The 20,511-nt window shown below is 34.9% G+C and overlaps 1 protein-coding gene across 10 annotated transcripts in view; it reads left to right on the top strand.

Annotated features, from left to right (window-relative positions):
- The window catches only part of TAX1BP1 (Tax1 binding protein 1), a 92,034-nt gene that overhangs the window by 24,929 nt on the left and 46,594 nt on the right, over window positions 1-20,511 (top strand). For all 10 annotated transcript variants that reach the window (XM_023225907.3, XM_023225902.2, XM_023225900.3 and 7 more), the window contains exons 4-5: window positions 1,052-1,239; window positions 4,877-5,035. In XM_023225907.3, the coding sequence (XP_023081675.1) occupies window positions 1,052-1,239; window positions 4,877-5,035 (347 nt within the window). The remainder of the gene's footprint in view (window positions 1-1,051; window positions 1,240-4,876; window positions 5,036-20,511) is intronic.

Here is a 20,511-nt window from a genome sequence, read left to right as displayed (position 1 = left end):
ATTTTGTATTTTTAGTAGAGTCGGGATTTCTCCATGTTGGTCAGGCTGGTCTCAAACTCCCAACCTCAGGTGATCCACCTGCCTCAGCTTCCCAAAGTGCTGGGATTACAGGCATGAGCCACCACCCCTGGTTTTTTTTTTTTTTTTTTTTTTTTTAAACAGATTAAGAGCCTATAGCTCAGGGAGGTTAAGTAAATAATAGTGGTAGAGCTAGAATTCTGAATAGGGCTGTGGGGTTCTAAAGCGTTTTTTTTTGAGACAGGGTCTCACTTTGTCACCCAGGCTTGAGTTCAGTGGCACCATCATGGGTCATTGCAGTCTTAACCTCCTGGGCTCAAGCGATCCTCTCACTTCAGCCTCCCTAGTAGCTGGGACTACAGGCACATGCCACCACACCTGGCAAATTTTTGTATTTTTTGTAGTGACAGGATTTCACCATGTTGGCCAGGCTGGTCTCGAACTCCTGGCTCAAGCGATCTGTCCTCTTTGGCCTCCCAAAGTGCTGGGATTACAGGCATGAGCCACTGCACTGGGTTCTAAAGCTTATTTTTACCATACTGCACTAGCAGACCTCATCTTCTTTTCTGCCTTCATATAGTTCACATGTGCAGCATATTCCTTTAGTTAATATCTCTCATTTACATGTAATGAATGTCAAATTGGAGGGAAGATTTCTTTACATGACATATTCCCATCCCCACTCCCAGTCCTCAGTAGATTTTTATATTGGTTCTTCCCTTGCTCCTCCTCCAGCCTGTTTCCCATTGTAAAGTATATACTTGCTTCTCCCAGATGAGTGGGTTTTGCCCTAAAAGATACAAGGGGAAAGGATATTATGGGAATATAAGCTTAAACCTAAGAGAAGAAAAGTTTTAACTTTGAGGAGGAACGAAGAGTCTAGTTTTGATAATTTGTGAAAGGAGGAAGGACATATCCTAGATACGTGCCAAGAACAGTGTGCGGAATGAGGTACGACAAGTATTGTTAAATTGAAATAACATGAATTTTATAATAGGAAGTTTAATAATTTTGTTTGTTAACTTCCTCTTAGGATATTACCTTCCAAATGATGATGGAGAATTTTATCAGTTCTGTTATGTTACCCATAAGGGTGAAATTCGTGGAGCAAGTACACCTTTCCAGTTTCGAGCTTCTTCTCCAGTTGAAGAGCTGCTTACTATGGAAGATGAAGGAAATTCTGACATGTTAGTGGTGACCACAAAAGCAGGCCTTCTTGAGGTTGGTGTTCACAGTGAGATAGTGATTCACTGATAACTTTAAGAACAGAGCTCATGTTGGTTGGCATTTTAAGAACTTTAAGGTAACGTGAGAGTTGCCACAAAGATCGAATGCTTTAACTTGACGCAGTGGCTCACGCCTGTAATCCCAGCACTCTGGGAGGCTGAGGTGGGAGGATCACGATGTCAGGAGATCGAGACCATCTGGGCTAACATGGTGAAACTCTGTCTCTACTAAAAATGCAAAAAATTAGCCAGGCGTTGTGGCGGGCGCCTGTATTCCAGCTACCTGGGAAGCTGAGGCAGGGTAATGGCCTGAACCCGGGAGGCAGAGGTTGCAGTGAGCCGAGATCACGCCACTGCACTCGAGCCTGGGTGACAGAGCGAGACTCTGTCTCAAAAAAAAAAAAAAAAAAAATTCCAATGCTTTTTAACTAAAATAATAAATTTAGAGTGTCTTTTTTGAAATGCTTACAAAATCTTTTGGCCATAATTATGCTGTTGGTTCCACTGTGGCAGGGACTGTCCCTAGGGCCTGTCCTTATTTTGTGCATACTAGATAGTGCAGTAAGTACCGATTGGGAGAGTTTAGGTCTAAAGCTTTCCTTACGTTCCTTTGCCTAACTTTTTGTGGTGGCGTAATCATTTCATTGTATAATGTTACCAATTTGGGGATGAAGCTGCTTGGGATAATGGTATAAATCAGTAAATCTAACTGTAAGGATGTGAACTTGGTTTCACTACCATGAGCATTCTCTTTCTAAAGTGTGGCAGTGAGGCAGGAGAGCTTCCCAGTCTCTTAATTTAGATTGAACATTTTTAGAATGATTCCTGTTGTTGTATTTCTGATGAAATGGATAAGCCTAGATTCATCATAATTTAAAAAGAAAATTTGAAAAGCTGTTTACTATTTACTGTTTTTGTAAATATAATATGGAGTCATGATAATGGCTTCAATATAAATTTACTATGTAGATGGTCTAATAATGCCTTATGTATTAATTTTTAGTAGTCATTGACAGAGAAAATAGAGTGACATTCTTTTCTCATTTTAAGATCACATTTTTCAGTATCTTTATCCTATACCTAAAAAATTACAGTGCTATATTTGAGTTATTGTGATTAATTATATATAGTGCCCTCTATTATAATAATAAGAAAAATAGCTTCTCAAATTGGTTCATTATACATTTTTGGCTAATTTATATTCATATTTCTTCTATTGCAGCCATTGCTTTTTCTTTATAGTTGGATAGATTTTTTTAACATGTAAATATTTAATGCCTTTGATTTTACTTTTATTTACCTCAAAGAACTGAGACTGGAGCAAAAAGACAAGAGGTTACAGATATAATACTTTTATTAGACAGTCAAACTAGGTTAGGAGGAACCAATCATTTTTTATTGTGAATTCTTTCATATCTTTCCTTCCCCTTTCCAGAAATTCCTCTCTTATCTTAAAGAAATGTAACTTTTATAGGGTGACTAAAACATTTTGTGGTGCAACTGCCTGATGATCAAGGTTTTTAGCTTTGTATTTGAATGCCAGTCAAAGATGCTGAAACAAGCCCAGATCTTAAGAATGCAGTTAGTGTTTATACTGTAGCTTTTTGAATACTTATTAGACCACCCTCATTTCAGGGCCTCCAACAGAAAAGTGATGGGCATTTTGGCATTCACATCTATCTTGTACTTTTTCTTCAAGTAGATTGAGACATACCACATTCTGTTTCACTCCTTCCTACTTTGCAAAGGGTACTTTATAAAGAAAATGAAAATTGCTGTTTCTTAAGTAAATATTTCTAAGATTAAATTTTTTTAACCAATATTTTGATGAGTCTTTAAAATCCGCACGTTCATTAAAGTTTTTATTTTATCTAAAACTGCACAAAATTAGTATAAATGTGAGACATTATCTGGGGCCCTGTTGACATTAAAAGTGATTAATGAGACATAATTTTGCCATGTGTGGACCTTGATTATATCCTAGATTTAAAAAAAAATTGGGGGGATAGTGAGGGATATTTGACTATGGCCTATTGGAGAATATAAAATTATTCTTAATATTCTTATCTATAATAATAGTGGTGGTTTAAAGCCACTGTCCTTATTAGGTGATGCTTGCTCTGAAGTATTTAGGAGTGAAGTGTCTGCAATTTCATTTCAAATGGCTTAGAAGAAAAAAGGATACATAAGCTTAAGTATAGAAAGAGAGATAAAATAAACGTGGCAAGATATTAATAATTAGTGAATTTAGGTGATGGATGTTTGGATGATCATTGTAAAATTTTAACTGTTTTGTATTCTTAACATATTTCGAAATACAAAATTGAGGCAAGAAATGAGACATATACGTTCTTACCTAATTTGAATTCTTCTAAAATGTCTACTTAAGCTTTAGTGAACTCGAGAAAGTATATGTGAATTAAATAAATAACTGGAAAAGTTGATTCTTTTGTAAAGTCTGTGTTGCGTTTTGTCAAGATATATCTTTATTTTTAAGCTGCTAGATAGTTTTGAGCCAGATTTAATGCCAAATTGATACTAACCTTTATGGGTAATATACTTGCCTGGTTCTAATTTTCTGTTGTCTTTATTGAATGCCATTTATTGCAGTCTACTTCAAATCATTTTTAAAAAATAGATAAGATATAAAAGAAATTCAATGATTGAATAAATACACTTTTCCTGGCTTTTTGGTTTGATTTGTTGGAACAGATAGAAGAGTCATTCAGAAAGTTTGCAGCTATTCAACTTTGATAAGAGCCATTTTAGAATTTAATCAGTTTGATTTCATAATTCCATGACCCTGGAAAACCAATTTAGGGTGTATGGAGGAAAAACATTTTACCAGTTAAATGTATAATACCACCTTTGTTAAGTCTTCCCTCTGAGTCTTCATTCTTCCTGTAAGAGAAATATTAACTTTGTTTTACTATCTTATGACCATTAATTTAGTAATATTTTAGAATATTGAAGTTCATATTTTCCTGAACTATTGGCTGTTCCTGTAAGAATCAGGGATATTGTTAATATATTGTTACAGTCTGCATGTTTGTCCTAAAATTTGTATTTTAGGACTTACGAAGAGTGTTTTAATTTAGCCAAGTAGAGGCCATTTTATATATAGAAACTATATATTTCTTGATGTCTTAAAGAATCAGCACTTTCAATAGTAATTCCATAGATGAAGGCCTTATATACCATATAAGTTTGTGATAGATTCAAAGATTTCTTACAGGTTTGCATTCCAGAAGAGGTACAACTTTTCCTCTTGGAGTATCTGATTATCACTGTGGATCAGAAAGCCCTGTAATTAACGGAAAAATTAATATGCCTTTTTTTTAAGTTTTGATCTCAAAAATGATTAGCAGCCAACTTCAAAATACAGTTCTCTCATTTTATATCTTCTTTTAATATTTTCTTCTTTGCTCAACCAAAAGAAGGTTTAAATTTATGATTGATGAATTTTTCTAACTGAAGGCTAAAAAATGCTGATTGATATAAAGTAGGTAGAATGTAAAAGTTCTTTCTGTGAATGTCTTCACTATTTTTTTTGGAAATGGAAAACTAAATTTGTAATAACATATTTTAGGATTAAGCAAAAAACTATTTAATTTGAGTTTTTTGCTTTATAGTTGAAAATTGAGAAAACCATGAAAGAAAAAGAAGAACTGTTAAAGTTAATTGCCGTTCTGGAAAAAGAAGCAGCACAACTTCGAGAACAAGTTGGGAGAATGGAAACAGAACTTAACCATGAGAAGGAAAGATGTGACCAACTGCAAGCGGAACAAAAGGTTAGTTGTGTCTTGTGTAACTGACTGAGGTTGATAGTATGTTGCCTGAAACCCACCTTTTTAAAGAGCTGAACCAATTAAGTAAGCAAAAACCAGGTATTGAGAAAAGTAGCCTTTTAGATAGACATTTATATAAGAACAGGTCAGTTCCTATTAACCTTCTGCCACAGCTGCTTTTATGTTTGTAAGATGGTTAAAATACTTTTAGACTTTTGGTACCAGCCTTGTTGAGGTAGTCCCTGACAACTATTTCCAGATGTTTTACATCTAATTGTAGAATACTTGATACATTTTTTGTTCTTGTTTAGAAATACAATTAGAAATGATAAGCACTGAATAAAGGAAAAATAGAATACATAAATTAAAATTACTTTTCAAAATGTAATTTGGTGAAATAAGATGTAGTATTAGACAAAATTTTGAAATTTTTAATGGGAGAAATGTTATATTATCCTAAGAAACAAACTAGTTAAAATTGGCAGAATTTCTTGAGCTAAGAAAAAGAGAGACAGGTACAATGCAAGCAGAAAACATTGTGGCTTCATTAGTAATAGAAATAGACTTGTAAGAAGCCAAAAACAGTGAAAAAACAGTTATCTAGTCATTGAATTGTTTAATATTTTCACAAGAAAAGCAATTTGTTCTGATGAAACTTATACAGACTGTGATCATATATATTACAGTCTCACTTATAGTAGAGCTGGTGGGATATACTTAAGCCCATTGACAGTATTGAACTGTTGTTTCCTGAGGATGGGGTCTGTTCTGTTATCCTTCTGTTCAACAAGGCCTCCAGCAATTGCTTAATAATTGCTAAATGAACTATTAGTCCTGTGATGCTCAAACATTTTTATACTCCAGTGGGGTGGTTATATATTGCATACCTGGGCAGAGATGTTATACAAGTAAGTCTTAAATTCTGAAAAGATTTTCCTTGCTTTGTTCTATTTGTTTGAGGATTGCTCTTTTGAGTTAGAGGGTAAACATAATGTCAAGTACTATGTACATTTACAAATCTCCTTATAAATGTCTGTAAAGTCTTCACTTCTGTCTTTTCTATCGTTAGTCTTTTTAGTTAAAAATATGCAGGTATTTCCCAGTTTTACTTTTAGTGTCCTGCAGCAGACTGTAGGACTATAGGAGTAGGATTTTCCATTTGGTTAAGGAACTACTTTTTTCATTTGAACCTTTCAAGCAGGTATACCAAATATTAAAATATAGTGAAATCTCATAATATGTGCCCTCCATGACTATTAGGACATTCAGCTAATTTTTTTTTTTTTTTTAACTCATTTGTTGTAATTCTCTTGCTGCTTTGTGTAGTTATTACTCTCTTTTTCTCCATTCTTTACATATTTTTCTCATGATTTATACCTGGATTTGGCAGTTTTCCAAAGTGTAATGTCAATCTTTTTTTTTTTTTTTTCCCCACTGTATTACAAGCCAGAGGGATCAAGGTGAGATAGATAACTCATGAAAAAGGCCCATTTCACCATGTCCTAAGCCTATGAGATCAAGAATATCCTGAAATGCGGCCTTTGGGTTTTTAACTCTGATTACTTTGAAATCCAAGAAAAGAATGGATGATTGTGCGAATAGGAATGGCAGAATGATAGACCTTCATTTATGTGAAATTACATATATATACACACATCAGGCCATTTCTGTGGTTCATTTGAGTAGTAGCTGAGATTTAAACAGTCTCACATTCTCTGTCCTTTCCAGGTGATAAAGGGGTTAAGGACTACAGACAAGACTAAAGTGGTAGACTGAGGTCAGGGGATTAATGAAGCAAAACTTGTAGGAGATTGTGGCCTTGGTGCTCAGAAGAGGTCTTCAGCAGAAGTTTTTATGGTAACTCTTAAATCTTGATGACAGTCACTAATCTTGGAGGAGACTCCTTCTCTGCTGCCATTCTTGCATTGGGGCATATTCTCTGGGAGGCACTTGAAAGTGATTTTTAAAATGATGCTCCATATTATAGAAAAGGTTGATAAAAGTACCTGGAATGGTACTTGATGCATGGGAGGTTCTCCCTAAATGTAAGTAGCTATTATTATTTTACTATTTTTCATAATATGAACCAGAGAATCATCAACGAAGGACTAAAATATAAAGTGTCATCCGACAGGAGTGGAAATTCATAGCATTTCCCTCAGATTCTAAAAGTATAATGCATATATACTGTAACCAAAAAAACACTCTAAGTTATAAAACATATGTGGCGACAATTGTTTATTTTCTGGGGATAAAACGTGTTTGCCTAAAGTTCCTCTTTGTTCCTCTTTGTTACTAGTCAACGGACTTTTAGTTTAATTTATTTTTTATTTTTTATTTTTTTTATGAATTTGCTTCATATTCCAAAATTTGTCTCCTGCTGGGCTGCTACAGCTCCAGACTTTCAAACTGGTCTGGTTGGATGGCTTAAAAAATCTGTGACATTTCTTGGCATTTGTTTTAAATCTGTTCCATGGTGTGAATCCTATAGTAGTTGTAGAGATCTTCTATTTGAGGTACTGAGTATATGAACTGTTGAATATCTGAAAGATTGTTCTGATGTATCATCTATAATTTTATTTAAAGTTTTATAATGGATACTCCATGTAATAAGCAGAGACCTTCATTTTCTTCATAATAGAAATTTATTGCATTTCGATTCTTTTATTTATTTATTTATTTTATTTTATTTTTTTTTTGAGACGGAGTCTTGCTCTGTTGCCTGGGCTGGAGGACAGTGGCCGGATCTCAGCTCACTGCAAGCTCTACCTCCCGGGTTTACGCCATTCTCCTGCCTCAGCCTCCCGAGTAGCTGGGACTACAGGCGCCAGCCACCTCGCCCGGCTAGCTTTTTTTTGTATTTTTTTAGTAGAGACGGGGTTTCACCATGTTAGCCAGGATGGTCTCGAACTCCTGACCTCGTGATCCGCCCGTCTCGGCCTCCCAAAGTGCTGGGATTACAGGCTTGAGCCACCGCGCCCGGCGCATTTCGATTCTTTTATAAAATGACTAGCTTATTACCCATTCCATACTTGACAAAAAATAAAAGTGAATTAAATGTCTGTAATTGTTTATTAATAAAATTTTTCATCTTTTATCACATTGACTTTTATCACTCTAAAGTGCTCTAATAATTAAAACTAAATGAAATTCTGATAATTACAATTCTTTAACTCAGTGAATTAAAAGAATTGGATATGTTGGGATTATTACAACAGATTGGTTTAAATTATATGTTTGTTTTTAATGTTATTTTATGAAATTGGCTGCTTGAAGGAATAAACTAGGATTACAAAGTAGATTAAAACTAAAACAAGGTAATGTTTATAAATTGAGAAACAATAAATTACATATTGTATTTCCCCTAGATTTTTGTGGTATCTACTTCGTTATTCATGTACATCCTAGATTTAAAAAGTAACTATTATTAAGGATAATTTTCCATTCATTTCCGGTTCAACTGTAAGGGAAGATTTCTCCCCTCCTCTCTTGAAAAAGGCTCATTAATAAAAATAACTCATATAACATCTAATAAAAGCCAGATGGTGATTTGAGTGGTTTACATATGTTAGCTAACTTCATCCTGTGAAGTAAGCGGTATCGTCTGCATTTTTCAGAGGTAGCCCAGAGAGGCTACTTACTTGTCCATGATTGCACAGTTAGTAAGCGATAGAGGCTAGCAGTTTGGCTGCATCAGTGCTTTTAACCACTACTCTATACTTCTGAGGGCCAAAGATGTGAGCTGATCTAATTGATTATTTTTCAAAACAGCTTTACCGAGATGTCATTTGTGTATCATAAAGTTCACCAGTTTATACAATTCAATGGATTTTAATGTATTTACAAAATCATGTAACCATTACCATAGTCTAATTTGCGAACAAATTCATCCCCAAAAGAAAGCTTTTACTTACTTGTGGTTACTCTCCATTTACCTTCCGATTCCTTCCCCCTGTCCCAGACACCCACTAATTGAAATTTCTGTATCTATGGATTTGTGTATTTTGGACATTTAACATGAATGGAATTATATAATATGTGGCCTTTGTGACTGGCTTATTTCACTTAGTGTAATGTTTTCAAGGTTTATCCATGTTGTAATATATATTATTAATTCATTCCTTTTATTGCCAAATAATCTGTTGTACTGATGAGTATTTTTTAAAAACCCCATCTTTACATTTATCAAAGACTTCTGTGAAAATTAGCAGTTTGTATGTTTCATTGTGTTCTCGCTTGTATTTTGGAGTGCTAGATACATATTGGAAATTGAAAGATTTAAAATTGAGGCTCAGAGAACCAATGATTTTGAATCTTGTTTTTCAAACAGGACTAAAAAGAGCTGTGCCCCTATTAAGTTTTTCAGTTAGTTTAGTTTATAATTTTTTGGAGCCTAAACTATGAATTGAGTTTTTTTCATGTAATTGTATTTTCAACTTGAATAATGGATATAATGTACTTCAAGACATTTTGGAACTATATTATATTTGAGAATATTAAAGTAATATTGCCAAAACGATGTAATGGAGGCTGTTACAAACTGTTAAATGTACTCATACTGTTTTGATTCTTAAGTTTCACAAACTGGGTAGGAGACATCACCAGGTATTTGGGAAGTATCATAGGTATAGGAGTGAGAGACAATGTGCAAGATCTCTTCTCTGGCTAGTGTGGACCTCTTAAGCTATCTTTATCTTTTTGGCTTTTTCTTCTCTAAAACGTAAACATATTTCGCATTGTTGTAGAGTGACAGCATATACTCCAAAGAATAACTTGTCATCACATGGAGTTTTCCTTTTTATTCTCATTGAAATTGCTTTCAAAAGGTGGTCACTTAGTTTTTCTGAGTTCAGGCTTCCTCATGGATAACTCTTCTAGTTAACAAGTGGCAAAGTTGAGAACCTGAAAAACCAAGATAGATGTTTTTGTTGCTGTATTACAGTGGCTTATAATAACAGACACAAGTGTGGTATGTCTCTTTATTCATCGAGTGTTTGTGGAATAAATAGGTAACAATGAGTTTTGGGGCTTGTGGCATTCTGACCAGTTTTTATTGTAGTCAAAAGAAGGATCTGAAGGTGACATTTTACTTTGGATATGGGATTTTATGGTCTTGAAAAGGATTAAAAAAACATAAAAACTATCATTCTTGGACAGTCCTGGTTTACTATATGTAAGCTATTTGCAGTGTTTTCTTTTTATGCATCTTTAGTATTTTTCTGTGGCCTTCCAGTTCTTTTAAGAAGTTTTAAAAAGAGCACTGTTTTGCACTTTATCATTTTACAAATATTGTGGGTATTCTGGCATTTAAAGGGACGAAAATACCAGTTTGTAACAGCTAACAAATGAAAGATTTTGTATTACTAAAACTCAGCAGTCATTTGTCTCCCTCTAGCGATCACATAACTGTGCCACATTGCCCATTTACTTACCATGTTTTGATTGAAAACCAGAAAAAAATAGTTTAATACGTTTTAAATTATGTTTCACATTTTATGGAATTTGATTTACATTTATCTAAGATTGTCCTGATTATAATTTTAATAGAAAATCAATAGTTCCTGTAAAGATTTTGGGAAGCCTTTATTATCTTGCATCATTGAGCCTGAGAAGCCATGGTAATACGTTATTACTTCCAGGAAGAAATAATCCAAGTAAACTAAGACATGCCATTGATTGTAAGATACATCACCGTTTCAGAAAGGATAAATTGTGGGAAAAAATTAGCATATAGTTTTAGTACAGTAATGTAATGTCTTTGTGGATATTAGTCATTGAAATGGTTTTCTCATTTATAGAAGAAATTTTTCTTATCAGAATATTCTAGGACACATAATGGTATGGTTAGATGAAACTCATTGATAATACAATTGAAGGATCATATGCATTAAAAGTTTAAAGTTTAGAATTTTGAGTTGCGAGAACTTAAGTCAAATGGAGTTCTTTTTGATAAATGGAATTTTATGGTGGTAGCTTTGTAATATGTCAGCTTTGCTAGGCTGAACTTATTTTCCAGAGTTCCCTTCTCTGTAATTTGTTTAGAATGAGACACAGGAGAGATTCTTGCATGAGATGAGGCAGAAGTGAAGCAACAGCCATTTTTGTAGCTTCTACAAGTTGCGGCTTCTCTCCTGGCTCACCTTGTTGGTATGAGGTAATAGTAGCCAGGCTGCAATTGCCCTACCTTCTCTGGAATCCTCTTTCAGTTTCTCCATCTCCTGGGTTAGGTCTGTCAGGAAGGACCCCAGCATGCTCAAGACACCTTGAGACTATCAGGGTCAGAATAAAAACCAACATAGACTTCAGTTTTCAGTCCATTCTGGTGGGCTTCAGCTGGTGATTGTGGATCCTATTTTGTTCTTGCTTTTCCCACTTTATAAATGTCTTTCTTGATTGCCTGCCTTACACAAACTAGTTCCAGTTTCTACCATTACACAAGATCAAATCTCTTAGTGTCTCTCTCAGTCTGTCTGTTCGTCTGTCTGTCTTTCTGTCTCTCCCTAGCTGTTTGCTTATCTGGTTAAGCGCTTACTGATAAATTTACCATGGTACATAATTCTTAAGGAGTTTTTAATACAATTTCGAATTTGAAATTCTAGTAATGTACATTAACATTTAGGAAATTGAATTAACCATTTTCCCTTCAAAATGGTAGTGGCATCTCTTGGAGTACTAAAGTATTCTTCAGTGTATTGTAAGTAATTTTGAGGATTCTTATAAAGAACCAACCTGGTAAAATGCATAGATAAAGGTTTCTGTCTGGTATAATTTTCCTTCTGCCTGAAAGGACTTTCTTTAACATTTTTGTAGTGCAGGTCTTCTGTTGATAAATTTGTTCAACTTTTGTATGTTATGTTAGGAAAAGTCTTATTTTTACGTTTAGTTTTAAAAGAGATTTTTGTTGTGTATAGAATTCTAGATAGATAGTTTTTGTATTTGAGTCTTTTAACAATGTGGTTCTTCTCACATTTATTGTTTTTGATGAGAAATTCAATGTCGTTGGTATTTTTCTTCCTTTGTATTTAATGTGCTTTTTTCCCTCTTACTATTTTTAGGATTTACTCTTTATCATTGAATTTAAGCAGTTAATTATGTTGTGTCCTCTTTATTTTCTTTATTTTTTATGCTTGGGGTTCAGTGACCTTTTTGTATCTGTATACTTAGGGTTTTTATTAAATTTTGAAAATTTTAGGCCGTTATTTCTCCAGCTGTTTTTTCTGTCTTTCCTGTTCTTCAGGGACTTGAGTATACATATGTTTTGTTGCTTAAAGTTGTTTCAGAGCTCACTCGTGCTTTTTTTTTTTCCACTCGTGCCTTTTTTTTTTTTAGTCTCTTTTCTCTCTGTTTCATTTTAAATAGTTAAATTTTGTATGTCTCCAAGTTCACTAATCTTTTCTTTGCAGTATTTAATCTGCCATTAGTCCTATCCAGTGTATATATATTTTTTATTTCAGACATTGTCATTTTCATTCCTGGAAGTTTGATTTGAATCTTTTTCACGTCTTTCATGTTTCTGTGTATACTGTGTTCAATTTTCTTCTAGCTTCTTGAACATATGGAATACACATGTTTAAATGTCTATTCATTAACTTGGTCATCTGGCTCATTTCTGTATCAGTCTTGATTGATTGGCTTTTCTACTCATTATGGATTATATTTTTCTGCCTCTCTGCATGCCTAGTAATTTTTGATTGGATGTCATGTATTATGAATTATACCTTGCTGGGTGTTGGGATATTTTTTATATTCCTAAAAATATTCTTGAGGTTTGTTCTGGGATGTGGTTTAATTACTTGGCAACAGTTTGATCCTTTTGAGCCTTGTTTTCACGCTTTGCTTGGTGGTACCAGAGCAGCATTTTAGACTGGGGTTTCTCTCTCCCCACTACTGAGGAAAGACTATACTGTAATTGTTCTCCCATGAATTATGAGTTTTTCCATTCTAGCTGGTAGGAATAACCACTATTCCTGGCCCTTTTTGAGTTCCAGGCACTGTTCCCTGTAGTCCTTTTTGGGTAATTTTTTTCTCCAGCCTGGGTTAATTTCCTCACATGCATATGCTGTTCAGTAATCAGCTCAAGACTTGAGGGGGACTCCTTGCAGATCTCTTGAGTTCTTTTTCTACATGATCCTTCTCTGGTACTCTGTCCTGAAAACTCTGTTCTCCTTAGCTTTCCTAGACTCTCAGTTTCTCCCCATAACTCAGGGAGACCACTGGATTCTGCCTGAGTTTGCCCTCTTTGCCCTGTGGCCTTAAAAGTCACTCTAGACAGTAAAAAGTTAGAGCAGTTATAGAGGTGACCTGTGTTGTTTCTTTTCTTTTGGGGATCACTAACCTTTTATCCTGACATCCAGTGGCTTGAGAGCTGTTCTTCATTCAGTTTTTTTAGTTTTCAGGTGGTAGAGTTCATTCAGTTCTTGTTACTCTCTCGGTACTATTTTAGTTGCATCTATTTGTGTGTTTTAGAGTTGCTATCAGGAGAAATGTTTATTTAGAGGAACCAAGATGTTCTTTCTCAAGTGATTTGAATTATCTGGTATTCTGGGTACCCAGGTTTAAAAGCCTGTGTGGTTCTTCTACACGTATTTGGCGTTCTGTTCTTAGTTTTCTTTTCCATGGTACTCAAAGTAGCTGGTTCAGAAACTTTGTTACTGGTCTGTGTTGGAATGAAAAATGTACACTGCAATGTATGTAAATGCATTACTTCCTTCATTGAGAAAGTATTGCTGTGAAAAGCTATTAGGTGAACCCAACAGTGTGGTTAGTGATGTAGTTGATTTATATTTTTTATAAGTGTCTTGTCTTGATATAGCCTGGTAACTGTTGGTGGTCTAGTACTGTTCCCCTAGTCACACTCTTGAGTAGCTGCTTGTACTTTATATTACTTAGTTTAACAAACGTGGACTTTTATTTAATATGCTTTTTATTGGACTCAAGAATATAGATAGGTTCTGTAAGATTGTACCCAGGATTACTCAGTTGCAGATATAAAAGAAAGCAAGCATCCAAAAGCCAACCTATATTAACGTCAATTATCTTGATTTTTAAAAAATATGTACAGTTTGCCAGGTGCGGTGGCTCACTCCTGTAATCCCAGCACTTTGGGAGGCTGAGGTGGGCGGATCACGAGGTCAAGAGATCGAGACTATCCTGGCCAACATGGTGAAACCTGTCTCTACTAAAAATACAAAAATTAGGTAGGTGTGGTGGCACATGCCTGTAGTCCCAGCTACTCAAGAGGCTGAGGCAGGAGAATTGCTTGAACCTGGGAAGTGGAGGTTGCAGTAAGCTGAGATCGTGCCACTGCACTCTAGCCTGGTGACAGAAGACTTCGTCTCAAAAAAAAAAAAAAAAGCATACAATTGGATGGTTTTTTGTATATTTACAGAGTCATGCCACCATCACCACAATTTAATTTTAGGATGGTTTTTATCATCCCCCAAAGAAGCCTTGAGTCGGTTAACAGTCACTCCTTACATACCCCTGTCTCCATCCCTAGGTAACCATGAGTTTACTTTCTGTGTCTCTATATTTGCCTTTTTTTTTTTTGCATTTGCATAATGATTTTGAGGTTCATCCATAGATCTGTACTTTGTTTCTTTTTATTGCTTAGTAATATTCTGTATCTTGATGTAAAAATTTTTTTTAAAATATAGAGACAAGGCCTCACTATGTTTCCCAGCTGGCCTCAAACTCCTGGACTCCAGCCATCCTCTCACCCCAGCCTCTCAAGTAGCTGGGACTACAGGTGTGCACCAGTGTGCTTGGCTCATATCTACATTTTTGATTTTTGAGGCAAATATTTTTCTGACAAGTGCTTTACTGTTTTGAGATCCTCTGTCATATGTATTTGTTGCCCTTCAAATTGGCTGTTTTTAGATTACGTATACTCAGTATCATAGCAATGTTTGAACTATCTTTGTAATTTCCTTATTTTTGGCTTTTAGTTGCTACATTTTGTCTTCAAGAATCAGATATTTAAAGTAATTTGCAATAGTAGTTGAATTTGGGTATGATCAGTGGTGCATATCTTATACTTTATTACATAGCCAATTTAATTTTTTGTCTTAATGGCAGTGTATCAGATGGGTTACTTGATTTGAATACTAGTCAGGGATAAATAATGAATTAGAGCGAAGACAAATCCAACAGTGTAAAGTGTTTGTTGTTGTTGTTAATGTAACAGTCTATGTCATAAGTCATTGAAGTCTGGGGAAGGGAGCGTGGATTGGCTTTACATGATTATTCAGGGGCCTTGTTACCTTTTATATCATTCCACTGCCCACCCTTAGATTCCTAGAGAATTTATGTCTTCATGATAGAAACTTAGTCACTGGCATATCCTGGTTTCAGCTGGCTGAAAAGGGGAAAGAGATCTTAGACAACGCATGATCAATAATGTAAGTTCTAGAGGTGGAAGTAATATATATAATTTCATTGATATTTAACTAATGACAATTTAGATAACCATAATGCATTACAAGAGAAGCTGGGAATAAAGTGTAGTTGGGCAGCGATATGTAATTACTATGGTTGAAAGGAGATCATAATTTGGTAGACAACCAGCAGTCTCTGCCACAACACAACACCAATGTAGTAGTCTTTGAATTTAGCAGTTTATGAATGAGATCTGGAAATTATCTTTGAAGAGTATCTTATAACTTACTCTATTTATTAGTACCACTGTTAAGAAAGGTCATATCAAGAGTAGATAAAAATCAAATTACCAAAATTTCAATACCTCAATTATTAAAATTTTCAGTTATTATTTTAGAAACCTTTTTAAGAATATTGGAAAGTTGAAATCATTCTCAGTTCTTCCATTTACTAGCTATGTAACCTTTGATAAACTACCTAACTTCTCTGTGGCTCACTTCTCTCATGTGAACAAGCATCATAGTTGTTCCTAATTCTTAGGCCATGTGCTCATCAAATGAGAATGTATTATGCATAAAGCACATAGAATTTCTTACACAGTAGCTCTCAAGATAGCTGTTATTGTTATCATAGCATTAGGTACCTGGTTTTGGACAGAGGCAGTTTAAGGCGTTTACTATCTAATACATGGAATTGCCAAAAACCAATTTTGAATTTATGATCTAATTGAATTTGTTTTTGTTTGTTTTTGCCGATTGTCATCAAGAAAAGATACAAAAGGCTTAATTTTAATACATGGGGTGATGATTATGACTTATGTATTCATAGCAATATATTTCTTTCAAGCCAGTTACTTTAATATTGTACCTGCTCTACAAAGTAAGTTTTAAGAAATTCATAATGTATTATTTCTACAATATATTTATATATTTTAAATCCATAATTTTTGTATTGATAAGTACAGAACTGTAAAATGAAGCATTTTTATAGTTTATTTCATAAGACTACATCATTGAGTAGTTCCTATTCAATCTAATTAAAAGATAATTTAAGTTATACTACCTTAAATTTTTGTACTTATTCCCTAACTCTTTAAAAATGTATATGAAACCTAATGTTCAAAAAAAAAATCAGTAGTCTGTGGAATAAATTCATATTCAGGAAATTATTTAGACACTAGTATATTTGTAGCCTGTCTCTCTTCCCCCTCCTCTCCACTCCAACCACAAAAATAATGCTTGGATTTGTTATTTTCTATAAAAGTTGAATTTAAGTGCATTTGTTTATAGCAGATTTTTCAGTGAACTGAAGGTAGCCCTCATTACATTTTTTAGTATAGTAATGCATCACTTAACAATGGGGATATGTTCTGAGAAATGGGTCGTTAGGTGATTTCCTCTTTGTGCAAACATCATAGAGTGTACTTACACAAACCTAGATAGTATAGCCTACTACACACCTAGGCTATATGGTATAACCTATTGCTCCTAGGCTACAAACCTGTAGGGCATGTTAGTGTACTGAACACTGTAGGCAGTTGTAACACATGGTAAATATTTGTGCATCTAAACATATCTAGACATCTTAGAAAAGGAAAGGTACAGTAAAAATATTGTATAAAATGTAAAATTTGTTATACCTGTTTAGGGCATTTACCACAAATGGAACTTGCAGGACTGGCAGTGCTCTAGGTTATTCACCGAGTGAGTAGTGAGTGAACGTGAAGGCCCAGGGCATTGCTGTATACTACTGTAGATTTTATAAACATTGTATACTTAGACTACACTAAATTAATTAATTATTATTATTTTTGAGATGGAGTCTTGCTCTGTTGCCCAGGCTGGAGTACAGTGAGTGCAGTGGTGTGATCTCGGCTCACTGCAACCTCTGGCTTCCAGGTTCAGGTGATTCTCGTGCCTCAGCCTCCCGAGTAACTGGGATTACAGGTGCACGCCACCACACCTGGCTGATTTTTATGTTTTTAGTAGAGACAGGGTTTTACCATGTTGGTTAGGCTGGTCTCGTACTCCTGACCTCAGGTGATCTGCTTGCCTCGGCCTCCCAAAGCTGGGATTACAGACATGAGCCACTGTACCTGGCCAGACTACACTAAGTTTATAAAAAATTTTTTTCTCCAAAAATAAATTAACCTTAGCTTACTGTAACTTTTTCACTCTCTAACTTTATTTTTAAAAACTTTTTGATTCTTTTGAAATAACTCTTAGCTCAAAACGCAAACATGTACAGCTGTGCAAAAATACTCTTTATTTGTATCCAAATTCCATAAGCTTTGTTCGATTTTAAAAAGTTTTTGTTTTCTTTTCTTTTCTTATTTTATTTTGTTTTGAGATGGGGTCTTGCTCTGTCGCCCAGGCTGGAGTGCAGTGGCGTGATCTAGGCTCATTGCAACTTCCGCCTCCTGTGTTCAAGCAATTCTTCTGCCTCAGCCTCTTGAGTAGCTGGAACTACAGGCACACACCACCACGACTAGCTACTTTTCTTGTTTTTGTTTTTGTTTTGTATTTTGAGTAGAAATGGGGTTTCACCATGTTGGCCAGGCAGGTCTTGAACTACTGACCTCAGGTGATCCACCCACCTAGGCCCCCCAAAGTGCTGGGATTACAGATGTGAGCTGCCACACCTGGCCAAATATTGTTATTTTTGTCTGGTGGATTTCCAGAAACCAGAGAAGATGCATTTATGGCCTGTATAGCTGTCATCATAACTTGGTATTTTAGTTGATTTCAAAAGTAGGGTGTTTGAGAAAAGCCAGATTAAGTAAAATGAGTGAGATTTGATTTATAATGTGACTAGCAATTTTCATAAATAGTTGTTTTGTCAATAATTTGCTATTTAAAGTGTTCAGTTGCTAGTTTACTAAATTTTACTCTGTATGTGTGTGAATCTAGAATACCATTCCTTTTTTCTAGATAATTGTTAGTGATACTATATCTGGTTTCTTCATATGCTTTTGTTTATAATCAGAATTTTATTTTTTAACATGAGAATAAATGTGCTCTGTTATTTTAAATACTTTTAAAATGTGGTTAGCCACCTAGATGAATGATTCATAGTCTTTTTATCTGGTTATTCATATGTGAGAGTTATGACTTATGGGAATTGGTAGTAGTGGCTCTTGGAAACAGTGATTTTTCAGTTTAGGAGTGAGAGGAAAGTCCCTGCATGAATCTGAAGTACTCACATCTCTCTATCTCCCTTTGCCCCAATTTTTATGATTGTTTTCTTATTGGTATACAATTCAGCAGGCTTAATTATCTGATGGAGGTTTTCTTTGTTTTAATATTAGAATTATGATGTGCTTTTGGCATGATTTACAAATGGTGACCAAAAGTGTTTTAGAAAAATTATGTTTTAGATTTTACTCTTTTAAAGTTAATTTTTGAAATCATGATTCCTAGTTGTCTGAAATGGCAAAGCTCTTAACTTTTTCATGCTAAGGAGGACTGAGCCACATTGAAGATGCTTATGCTTAACTCAGATGTGAAAACTAGAGGCCTGAAGACTAATCCTTACTTTATCTTTTTCATGACTTTTGAAAGGAGGCTTGGATGCTGAGAAGCTATCAGGTGCCTTTATGGGCACCAGAGAAAGAGTCTAAACGCTTGTAGTCAGAGTTAATATATAATTCACTGTGGGCCGGGCGCGGTGGCTCAAGCCTGTAATCCCAGCACTTTGGGAGGCCGAGACGGGTGGATCATGAGGTCAGGAGATCGAGACCATCCTGGTCTACACGGTGAAACCCTGTCTCTACTAAAAATACAAAAAACTAGCCGGGCAAGATGGCGGGCGCCTGTAGTCCCAGCTACTTGGGAGGCTGAGGCAGGAGAATGGCGGGAACCCGGGAGGCGGAGCTTGTAGTGAGCCGAGATCGCGCCACTGCAACTCCAGCCTGGGCGACAGAGCGAGACTCCGTCTCAAAAAAAAAAAAATAATAATAATAATAATTCACTGTGAAGTTAACTGACTCAAAGCAATTAGTTCATGATTTACATTCAGTTGCTAGTGATTTTTTTCTCTTTTCCTATGCGTTTTGTAGAATGCTGTATACCCATTATAGGGCTTCATTACTTTCAGGATTGGAAGCTAATTTTGTCCTAGGGAGAAATACTTGGGTTAAATCTGTAGTGTACTTGCAGTGCCAAGAGAGCATTGGTAAAACTAAAAATGAAAAAAAATGTAAACTTTATTTAGAAACCTCTCTGGCTGTCTTTATAAATCAACACAACAAATCCAGAAAATGTGCCCAATTTCACAGCAATCATTATGATTGCAGAGGAAATAAATATTACTTGTTTTTTCTCTGGTATTATGGCATTGGAGCAAAAAAAGCATTTTGTACAACAGTTTTTGGTTAGTGTTACAAATTCAGTCAGACAAACATTTGCTTTGAACAAAAATCTATTAATAGGGTGTATCTGACTTTTATAAAATAATGTAGCAATGTGCATATTCTAGCAAGATACTTAAAATGATATTCTATCAAAATATTTGGGTGAGTTCTTTTATGTGAATTAAAGTGAAATATAAATACTATATAATGTTTCATACTTTTAACCTGGCAGAATGATAATTTTTTAAGTTTTCGTTCCTGGGTAGGTAAGTATTACTGTTTTGGGGGGAAATTTTAAAACTGTTCTTTAATAAAAATAATTTTATTTTAATTTACCAATTCTTTTATTGTATAGTTTTCTATAACAAAGCACCTCCCTGTATACACTGTTATATTTGAGTCTTATAAATTGCCCATTTAAAGTAGAATATTCCAAGTAGAAATACATGCAATTTGTTGCACTAACTACCTATTTTGTATTTGTCTTAGTATCTTTCAGTATTTGTTTAGGCGTCTGAGTCACGCTGGCAAGAACATTAGGAACATGGCTTTAGGCATATTTTAGTGCTTTGATGGGACTTAGTTACCTGTGCTAGAAAAAGTGGGTGTTAACCTCGGTGTCGTGTAAGACTTGATTTGTTGTGACTAATTTTTAAAAATTTTCCCTCATTTTTCTTGCCTGCCCCCTGGTGGAGAAAAGTTAGTAAAATCAACACACAGGGTACATGAAGAGTCTGAAGGTGGGGGGAAA

This window comes from Piliocolobus tephrosceles, chromosome 8 (assembly GCF_002776525.5).
Source record: "Piliocolobus tephrosceles isolate RC106 chromosome 8, ASM277652v3, whole genome shotgun sequence".
In the NCBI taxonomy this organism is placed as follows: Eukaryota; Metazoa; Chordata; class Mammalia; order Primates; family Cercopithecidae; genus Piliocolobus; species Piliocolobus tephrosceles.
The sequence above is the reverse complement of the archived record's forward strand: the minus strand, read 5'-3'. Positions and strand labels throughout refer to the sequence as shown.